This window comes from Physeter macrocephalus, chromosome 11, assembly GCF_002837175.3.
Source record: "Physeter macrocephalus isolate SW-GA chromosome 11, ASM283717v5, whole genome shotgun sequence".
Classification (NCBI taxonomy): domain Eukaryota; kingdom Metazoa; phylum Chordata; class Mammalia; order Artiodactyla; family Physeteridae; genus Physeter; species Physeter macrocephalus.
This window is the reverse complement of record NC_041224.1, coordinates 46139610-46150807: the sequence shown is the minus strand read 5'-3', so window position 1 is coordinate 46150807 and position 11198 is coordinate 46139610. Positions and strand designations below refer to the sequence as shown.

The following is an 11198-nucleotide window of genomic DNA, read 5'->3' as shown; positions in this document are numbered from 1 at the left end:
CCTGCGGCTGCTTCTCACTAGCTATCCACCCTACGTTTGGTAGTGTATATATGTCCATGCCACTCTCACACTTCGTCACAGCTTACCCTTCCCCCTCCCTCTGCTTTTTTATCCTTTTTCTCTGTTCCCGAAGCCCCAAGCTCCCCTGAGCAGGGTGTGCAGGAATGTTACTACCAAGTCGGTCAGGAATCTGGGTAGAATTTCAGAGTGTGCTTTTTGCCTTCCCAGTGCACCCTACCTTCCCTGGAGGCACTGGAGCAGCAAAGGAGCTGAGGGCCCTAGCAGCTACTTGGGCCCGCCTCCTCCAAATCCAGGCCGGACCTCCCCTGAGTGACTTGGGACATCGCAGGCTTACCTGTTCAAGAGCCCTTGGCCCTGCAGGTTGCAGTTTTCAGCACTGGCACCGGCCTTCAGGGGGAAGACACTGCGTCTCTAGCAGGCCCCTTGAGATGACAGGGCAGTTTCACGGTGCCCTGGAATCCCAGCCCTTTGCCTTACTGCTCCCTGGCCCACCTCGCCTCAATCACATAAGGACAGCAGACCCTGGAGCAGTTGTATGGAGGAAGTACACAGCCATAGTGCAAGGACTCTCAGGGTAGAAGCCACATGTGATTGGGGAAGCTGCAGGCATACAGTCTCCTTCCTCAGTCCCTTAGAGTCAGACCACCAAATAAATGTGATTTGAATCACCCAGGCCTGGCTCTTTTTCAGCCCCACCCACGCAGGCCTTTCATCCTGCCTCTCTAGGATTCACCATCCAGACCTTGAGGCCAAAACTGTCCTCTCCTCAGGTTAAATACCCAAATTTCCTATTAAATTCGATGCCTCACAGAGCTGTTGCTAAAATTAAGTAACGTCTCTGAAGTGACAGACCCCTGGCTTACCATTCATCTGGCTGCATCGCATCCCCATCTTATTCTAGCAGATACTGTGGCTCCCCGGTCACTTGTCTGTGCATCCACCACACACACACATTTCTCCATATTCCTCTTCAGTATAACTAAGATCAGTGAAAATTTTCTAAAGGACCTTTACAAATTGTGAGTACAGTTTATGAAGTTCAATTTTCGGATTTTACCTGGTAGTATTGTTTACTAAGCACACAGGTCTTGTTCCCTTTCCTACCTCATCTACAAGTGCTCCGCCCCCAAAGTCTTCTTATGACATAGTTTTTATGACATAGAAATCTGAACTGGACATCTTCCCTCTGGAGTGATGTTGACTTTACACACGTCGAGTCATAGAGCTGCCCCTGGAAGGGCTTGTGAGTTATTTAGTCAAGTCCCTTCATTATACAGTTAAGGAAGCTGGACCCAGCCTGGTTAAGTGGTTTAACCCAGCCATTCACCTAATGAATGACAGAGCCAGAACCCGAAACTTTTGACAACTAGAGCAGTGCTTTTACAGAACCTTCCTCCCTCATAGACTGGGAATATAACGTACACCCTCATTCTACCTGGACCCTTGGCGTTCCTTCCATAAGGGCACATTGAAACATACACTACTGCCCCCGAGAAGACAGCCTCTTCTAATCCACAATTCCATCTTATGTGAAGCAGCCAACTCTGGGACAAACATGCCAAGAACCTCAGGAAGCAAGTTAAGCAAATTTTCCTACATTTTTAATGAAAAAGTAGAAACTAGTAAAAATACAGAGTACCTATTGTTTAATGGCTCAGAGTCCTAGGAGGGCAAATGCATAACTGTTCGCAGGGTCTGTGGTAGTTGCTGTTGTTATTGTTTTAATCTCTAAAGCTTATGAGGTCGTAGCAACTGTGAGGAATGTGAGTTTGTGTTTGATCGCCTTCATTCAGGTGAACGGGGATCTGGATTATTTGCAGGACTGGCTGGTGTCCCTGCAGAGCCATTACCTGCTCTTTTTGAGAAGCCATAAGGATGGAGAAGGTGAAATGGAAAAGTCAACGTAGTGGCTATATATTCTAAAAGACAGAGTAAGGTTACCTTGGAAATTTTTTAACTGAGATAATATTAGACTTTGGAAACCAGGAAAGACACTGCAGGGGTGTATTCATTGACTCACAGGGCTTTCAAGCCTGCAGGGGCCTTAGAATACTGCCTGCTTATTGAAAGGATGCAGAAAAAGAGATCAAGTCATGTGTCCAAGTTTATACCACAGGCTAGAGACAGAGCAAAGACCTGAGCCTGCTGTGTAAATTCAATGTTTATACTTGCATCTTGACCAAAGAAAAAAGGAAGGATCTGAAAATTAATTTGCAAACATCTAGAACACTTCTTAAGCGTTTATAGTTTTAACAATCACTTCAGCATAGCTTATCTTATTTAATGCTTATTATAATCCTGTGAGGAAAGAAGGCCATTGTCCTCTATTTTGCAGCTGGGTAAACTAAGGCTCCAGAAGGCGAGGGACTTGCCCAAGATCACACATCTATCAGTGGCCACAGAGCTGGGCCTTGAGCTTGTGTCTTGTGAACCCAGGTTCATCTAAGAAGTTGTATTGTAAGTCCTTCTGGCTTTATAAATGTCTCCCAGGCCCACATGTCCGTGCCTACTTATTTTTTTTAATTTGGTACAACAGATCTTTTTTTTGTAATTGTTATTGAACTATAGTTGATGTACAACGTTGTGTTGTTTTCAGGTGTACAGCAATGTGCCTGCTTATTCCCAGACAAATTCTTGGCAGACTTTTGCATAGTTCAATCAGCAGTTTAGATCTTGTAATGTCCTTTGTGATGTTAAATCAGGAAAATGGACATAAGTTGATATACAAATGCTTGGCTGACAGCCGATTCTAGGATGTTACTGTATATCATGTTTTATAAAGTGTATTCTAAGACAGGGCTTCTTAAACAGTGAAGGACTAGTTGTTTGTTTCTAATTACCATCTGTTCTGGACCAATAGTTTTGATAATACAATAAAAAATGTATTACTAGAACAATAATCACAGAATGTTGGAGCAATGTCAAACTGCCACAAAACTTTCTAATTGCTTATTCTCAATTTTCTGATCTTGCTGCATGTCAGTAACAGTTTACAGAACAGCATAGGTCTGGCAACCATATTTTGAGAGACACTGTTCTAAGCAACACCATTCCTGAGAGAAATTCCCTGAATAAAGAGTTGCTTAATCAAATAAGTTTGGGAGACCCCATACGCTAGAAAGTATCAGTGCACATTAGCATATTAAAGGCTCTGAGAAGTCCTGCACTAAAGAAGCTTGCTTAATCATTAATTAACTCAGCATTTCCCAAACTGCCTGACCTCGAAACTCAATATTCACAGAATGCCTTTCAACATCCTGCAGAATTCATATTTCTTGAAATACCCTTGGCTCTGTCCTGCCAACTATGGGCAAAGCATAGGCCCCAGTCACGCCTGAGATGAAAGCTTGTCCTTTGCCTACAGCCTCATGCATTGCTTTAAAAAAAAAAAAAAAAATTCTTTATAATCTTTTATTCTTGTGGTGCACAAAATCATTCTCTGCCTTTTACCGTCTTCCACGTCTGCTTCTGTCTCCCATATAGTACTGACTCTAGGTGACCTCATTCCCAGAGAAGATCAAAGTCACCTGAGACAGCCCCACTACACTTTGCCACTGCATCCTGCAAACATATCTGCTTGCTCACCTTCATGGAGGTGACTCATGATGGGTCTTCTTCCTCTTCAGTACTACCTTACACGTGCAACAGGAATCATCTTCCCTTTAATCCAGTTCTACAATAACTATTCTATCTTTAATGAAAACTGTACACCCACACAAAAAAGCATAACTTTCCCATAAAACACATGCAGTGCTGTTCCCTAAGCAGCAGTTCCTGTTGTCAGACTTTGCTCCCACTCTCTCTCTCTCTCTCTCCACTGCACACTTGTGTGGACCAGTTGCTGATTTCCTACCTTATAATGGGTAATCTCTACCTTGAAATGAATTCCATGGGAATGCCAAAGCATTGCTCTCATTTATATTCTCTTAACAGGTCTCACAACTATAATTCTGTACAAGCTTCTAGAAGCATGATTTTATTCCTGTGGGTTGCTTCTCCTGGGCGCCTTGTTGAGGTTACCCACTGACTGTCAACAAGCTTTAGTCCACTCTCCCTTCTACAGATATCTCTGTTTCCTTATTCAGCCACTCCAACTTCTGCATAAAGTTCTTTCAAGGTAAAACCACACACATTTAGTCACAGACACCCCATCCAGTACCCATATGGGTACTGAGCTCCCCTTATAGCCAGGCACTATGCCACCCTGCCCTGGAGAGACGTAATGAGTCTGCCAGCCTCCTTGCTCCAGGAGAATCCCACGTCCCAGGTTCTAACATTGAGAGCTCGGGTCAGGAACTTCCAAACTGCATTTCCCCTACATTAGTATTATATGAGACACTGATAGACAGTCTCTACCAAACAAGGTTCTGGAATTAAATAAATTTGGGAAACAAAATTATATTTGCTAAACACGTATTATGCATTTTGAGGAAGAGGCTATATAGTAGGTTTTTCTAAATGTATTTGGCCTGCAAACCATCTTTTCAAGTAACTCCTATTTGAGGCAATATCGTGCCTCTGATGCCATTTGGGAAAGTGTGGCTCTGGAGTAGCTTCAGCCCACTCAGTCCTGCCAAATGCTAAGGACCACACTGAAGTCATTCAGATACCCTAGTTATGTAGAAAATAGATATCTCTTTGTGATTTCCCTTAGTTCTGCCTTTTTTTTAAGATTTATTTTTATGTGGACCATTTTTTAAAGTCTTTGTTGAATTTGTTACAATATTGCTTCTGTTTTATGGTTTTTGGTTTTTTGGCTGCGAAGCATGTGGGATCTTAGCCCCCCCAACCAGGGATCGAACCCTCACCCCTTGCATTGGAAAGTGAAGTCTTAACCACTGGACCACCAGGGAAGTCCCTGTTCTGCCTTTTGCATGATAAATAAGTTGAGTCTGCACCCAATGCTCAGTTATTTATTTTTCCGTAGGTATGTGTTCTGTGCAATTTACCATCTAGGTCCCTAATGACTTCCCAGTCTGTATTCCTAACCCAGATCTCTTCCCTGAGCTCCAGGCCCCATATATCCTGCCGTCTGCTGGACAACCACCTACTGGAGATCTTTAACAGGATGTCCAACACGCATTTCAAATGGATTTGTCCCACATAGAAGTGATTACTGCTCTCATAAAACTCATTTCTCCATCTGCATTCCCTAATGGCCTTATTACTACCATCCAGTCAGAAACCTGGGAGATGTTCCGAACTCCAGCCTCCCAGCCAGGTTGTTATTACTGATTCCTCTTGATTCTACCTTCCAAGAAGCTCTTAAATTTGCTTCCTATTTTCCATCTTCAACTGCCGTTGTCTGTCTTGAGGTCCTCGTTACACTGATTTTCTAATTGGCTTCTGTCTTAGGTCAGGTTTTCTGAGAAACAGACTCTGAGACTTGCATGCAGGAAGGTTATCGAAGAGGGCTATGGAGATTAACCCCTGTCGGGGGAGTGGAGGAAGTAAGACCAGGCAGATGGAGTTGAACTTTGATGTAGCTGCAAAAATAGCCTCAACCAATCCTACAGGGTGCTCTGGAACTAGATAACCCTTCAGAGTTGTCCCTACTTGATGCAAGGGTTTGGGGTGGGGGAGCCTAAACCAATACATTCCTACTGTCTTCAACCTCCACCATCCATACTCCCATCCCCTACTCCCCCCATCCCCCACTGGGTGTGGCTAGTCCCCCAGCTGCACCCCAGGGTGGCATAACCTTTGGCCAAGGGCAATTCCCAGTATGGACCTCAGCTGAGAGCCACCAGCCTCTTCCAGCAGGTGCAAGAATGAGTGAGTGCCTTAGTCCTGAAGGGGGTCAGAGTGGCATACACAGCATACTGGTCCTGAATCTTGATGCTTTCCAATTCATGCCCCACACCACCACCAGAGGGGTTTTTCTAAACCCAAATTTAATCACACGACACTCTTACTCAAAACCTTACCTATTGGGCTTCCCTGGTGGCGCAGTGGTTGTGCGTCCGCCTGCCGATGCAGGGGAACCGGGTTCGCGCCCCGGTCCGGGAAGATCCCACATGCCGCGGAGCGGCTGGGCCCGTGAGCCATGGCCGCTGGGCCTGCGCGTCCGGAGCCTGTGCTCCGCAACGGGAGAGGCCACAACAGTGAGAGGCCCGCGTATCGCAAAAAAAAAAAAAAAAAAAACCTTACCTACAAGATAGTTCAAATTTGATCTCTGTCTACCTGTGAAGTATGTATGTACTTGCATGTACTCTTGCCCCACTACCAATATACTACTACTTATCAGTCCTTCACGAATGCTGTTCCCCCTGCTGGGAATGAGTTTTATCCCACTTTTCTCATTAGCAAACTCCTGTTCCTCCTTTAGGGCCTAGCGTAAGCACCCCTCTTGTGTGAGGCCTTCCTTAATATCCTCAAGCAGAGATAATATCCCGTATACTCTTTTCATGCTCTTGCAGTTATTTGCTTACATAACCACTAGACTGACCTCCTTAAGAGAAAGGCTTGTGTTATATTCATCTTTGAATGTAAGCGAATGAATCAACCAGCCATGTGTATCAGTATTATATAAAGCTGTGTCTACATGGGCTGACTCAAACTAACTAGGCTTGACTTCAGCCTAGTCAGCTTTTTTTTTCAGGGACTTAATCTAGTTGCCCAGTGAAGGCTATGGGTTCCTGGTGGGGAGGGACTATATGTGGGGACTCTCACCTAGTTTAGTATATGTAGCTCAATGCTCTGAGGGAGCTGGGTGTTTAATAAATCTTTCCCATTATGTTGATGCTTTCCGTCATAGTGGGCAAAGGGCATAGCCAGTGATCTATGGAATGTGTTATAAAAGGTACCAGAAGACCTAACTAGCCTAAAAATCTCTCTTTTATGACTGAGGTCTCCCCTCATGTCCATTCTGAAATTCTTACTCTTATATTTCCTGATATATTGGACCTGTGGTCCCTGGAGTGAGGCAAATGCACTCTGGGGCCTGGGCAAGCTGATGCACCTGTAGGAGAGAATTTCTATGTCTATTTATGTTATTTTACCCCATTAAAATTTTCTATATTTTGTGTATGCTTTTTAATTATACTACTGTATAATAATACAGTAGTATAGTAACACATGCATATCATTTATAAAGAAATAAGGTAAGGGAATGTAATACTCAAAACATTTTTTACTAAATAGCACATGATGAAAAAAACTTGGAGACTCCTAGATTGTACTCCAAAGACTGGAGGCTTCTTCAACCTTTACCCATTAGCTTTTTAGCTGCTCTGATTGCCTAGCTAATTTGTGCTAACGGGCGCCTAAGGCCTTAGGGGAATCCACGATGTGGAACAGCTGGGAATGAAAGGTAGGGGCAGGCCGTAGAGCAGGGCTACCTGGGGAGAGTACAGAGGCTGCATCTAGCCAGAGCTGGTGAACCATCTAAGAAGGAATTGAGAACCTGGAATACAAAAGGACGGGGGCGGGGGGAGCAGGAGAGAGCGGTAGGCAGGGCAGCCAGCTGGAGGCGACATGAAAGAGTGACAGTCCCTACCTCCACCAGGAAGACGCCCTGCCCTGTCTGCCTTTCGCTGTGGTTAGAGCGCACATCAGAGTGTAGCCAGCCAGGTGTGAAGATAGCCATGGCTGCTCCAGAACCCCTACACAGGGGAGCTGAGGGACAGGAAGCTGATTGGAGTTAGGGCATAGGAGCTAACCAGAGCACTGTTTTTACTTGAGTTGCGTGGTTATTTGGGGATGGCTTACAGGGATTCATTGATGGTGGAGGTTGGGGGCGGGGAGGGGGAGGGAGTCATTAGCAATTCAGTGCCCCTTTGGCAGGTGGAAGCTAGTGAGCTACATTAGGCGAGAAAGAGGAGTACAGCATCTGAGGTGAGGAGACCCTGATCCAGCACCAAACCCTGCGGACCTGAGGACCACATTGGGATGATGCACCAGAATAGCTCTAGCAGCCTAGAGGCAGCTTCATGATACAGGACCAAAAGGCATGCGCAGGGAATGGGCCTTCTCAGTGGAGATGAGGTAAGGGAAGAGGGGGACTCCAAGAGTAAGACGCTCGTGAAGAACAAAAGAGGCACAGGGAGACCCCAAAGGTGAACGAGGCTAATGTCACAGGTTTAGCCCCAGTGTCGAGGAAGTGGGTTTCACCACAGCTCCCCAAGTCCTGGTGCCACTGAAGAATCAGTGGAAAACTGTTTGATGGGCATGGTAGGACACTCTGTACAGAGTTTTCTTACATACAGTTTCCTAGGAAACACAAAAGGTCAGAAGGGGAGCAAATGCAATTCCTTTTTATTCGGTTTTTAGACCCTCACATAGGCTCTTAGTATTCCACTGGCAGCAGACCGTAAATCCTTTGAGGGCTACAACCACTTCTAGGTGATAAAACTTTGCATTTGTAAAGCACTTTCATTAACATTATCTTTTACATATTATTTCATATATGCTTACCACACCCAGCAAGGTAGATGTTCTTATATCCACTTTACAGATAGTGATATAAAAATTCGAACAATAAGTTCATTTGTCTAAAACCCAACATTCTGCAGATGAGGAATCGAGGCCCAGGTGTCGGTTAATTGATTTACCACCAACAAAATACAGATACTCATCAAAGCCAGGACCCATGCCCAGGACTCACAGAACTCCACCTCCTCTTCATTCTCCATGCTTTTGTTACACTTCCCTCGCAGCCCACGATGGTGCTAAAATCAGAGGTCAGCAGACAGAACGTGGCCATGAGGAGTGCCTAACAGATTTTATGGGCTGTGCCTTTCTACTCTCGATTCTCCCAGGCAGTCTCTTCTAACACCCTCTGTGCTTCTTTGCAGCATGCAAAAGGAAAGAGCAAGAACACGGGAAAGATAGAGGCAACACACCCAAAAAGCCCAGGTTGGTCTTCACAGATGTCCAGCGTCGAACTCTACATGCAATATTCAAGGAAAATAAGCGTCCATCCAAAGAATTGCAAATCACCATTTCCCAGCAGCTGGGGTTGGAGCTGAGCACCGTCAGCAACTTCTTCATGAACGCGAGGAGGAGGAGTCTGGACAAGTGGCAGGACGAGGGCAGCTCCAATTCGGGCAACTCATCTTCTTCATCAAGCACTTGTACCAAAGCATGAAGGAATAACCGCGAACTGAAACCTCGGTGGAAAAGCTTTAAATGAAAAAAAAAAAAAAAAAAAAATTTTTAAAGACCAGGGACTCAAGATAGCAGGTTTATACTTAGAAATATTTGAAGAAAAAAAAAAGTGTTATTTATAGTCCAAAGAAACCAAAGACTTAGCTCACCTGCATTCGGACTTTGTTCGGAGACACACACTTCAGCCAGGTGATGACTTGGCAAGAAAAATTACTAGCGGGAAGACACCACTGGATCTTACAGCTTCAGTCCATGATCATCCTCGCTGTGCTTGGCTGTTTCGTGGTTTGGAGCATAGTGATTTTGAGCCATTGAGTGGACATCTTTAAGATCAGACTTTCTCATCCACTCCACTGCGCCACGAAGGTGTATGGTGTCTCAGTACTGTGTGTGGGTATGTGCATGAATATACACACATACACACACACACACACACACCACCACCTCCACCACCACCACCATCACCACCACCACCTCCACCACCACCAGTGGTTAGGGACTTAGGCAGGGCTGGTCTTCAGGAAGGGTTGTGCTGTAGGAGTGCAACTAACATAGTGTGGGGTTGTCTGAGTTCATTGGCTTAGGAGTGTGATTTTGCTTGTCTAGCCTAGCGTTTGAACCTGCAGGCCCGTGACCTAAATGCAGATTCAAACCCAGCAAAGAAATTTGAATGACACCTAAACCAGTGCATTCTCTTTGTTTGTTAAGGACTGTTCAGATATTTTTTAAGAAATGAAACAAGAGTCCATCCATTAAAAAAGAAAATCACCTAGGTACCAAAGAACACAATATTATAGTGCAGGTATTTTATTGCAATGATTTTAATAACCAAAGCTATTTTTACACAAGATACTATGTAAAGTTATACGTATGAACTGATCTAGCTGTAATACACATACCACGTAGAATCATGACTATTATTTATGACTCTTGAAGCATTTGAAATATTAGTTTTCAGAACTGGCAAGAAAGAATGTAGCTTCAGGGAAGCAATATCATAACAGAGAGGTCAATGCAGTATACATATACATCCAGATGGCACCCTCCCTTTCGGGATCCATAAATGTCACTTAAGTAAACATATAGACATGATTCCATGGTCCGTTCATAGCTGAGAAAACCTGGGATTCTTCTGAAGTAAGACCGATTTGTAAACTTAGAAAACTAAGTTTAACAGGACAGGTAACTAAATTAGAAAATTTGTTCAAAGTAATGCTTTTTAGTAAAAGACCACTGAATAAAGGACCCCATGCTTAGGTTAATTCGACTTAAATTTTCTTTATGCATTTGACACCAAATACCTATTTAAAATACTTTACAAACACACAAAATAAGCAAACCAACATTATTATTAAAATGAACTATGCAGTTCATTATATCCTGAAAATATAATCAACTGATTTTATTGCCAACCCCAGACATTTTGTGACTTGGACACCAATAAAAATAGCAAGTGCAACGGAGAAGTGGTGGAACTGCATAGAAAAAGCAAGAGTTCTAGTGGAAGACAAGACCTTGGGTTCCATAGGTATTAAGCTATTTATTTCACTAAGCATAGCCTCTAAAGAATACTACATTCTTTCTTGCTACTACATTAAGCTGGAAATTTTATAACATAGATTCCACTCTCTAACAGGGACAGATTAAAAACTAGACCTGAACTTACAAATACAAAATTTTAAATTTCTATTTTTCCAACTCACTTAACCAGGGCTATGGAAATCAAGGCAAAAAATAAAAATAATAATAATAGTAGTAGTACAGTTGTTCTGGTAGTACCCAAGTGAATTGCTTGATTCCCAGGAAAATTCTCTCTGGATTCAGTTGAACTGTAACTCACGTAAGTAGATGCCTTTTGTACTAATAGGTAAAGAATTGGGTACTCTTAATCACCACACCTAACTAGAAATATAAAATTAAATATTATCTCAACAATAAGCTGTTTATTGAGATTTGTTAAAATGCTAAAGAAAAAATTAAGCTATTTTGACACAAAACCTAACTCCTTAGGATCAAATCTCAGCATCTTGTCCAGGTCTAGAAGCAGCAGGCACCTGGAGAGATGAGGC

General features: G+C 43.6%; 1 protein-coding gene across 1 annotated transcript in view; it reads left to right on the top strand.

Annotated features, from left to right (window-relative positions):
- Window positions 1-9294, top strand: part of ONECUT1 (one cut homeobox 1) — a 34902-nt gene extending 25608 nt beyond the window's left edge. The window contains exon 2 of the mRNA XM_007117832.3: window positions 8817-9294. Within this exon, the coding sequence (XP_007117894.2) occupies window positions 8817-9109 (293 nt within the window). The 3' untranslated portion in view covers window positions 9110-9294. The remainder of the gene's footprint in view (window positions 1-8816) is intronic.
- The last annotated feature ends 1904 nt before the right edge of the window (window positions 9295-11198 follow it).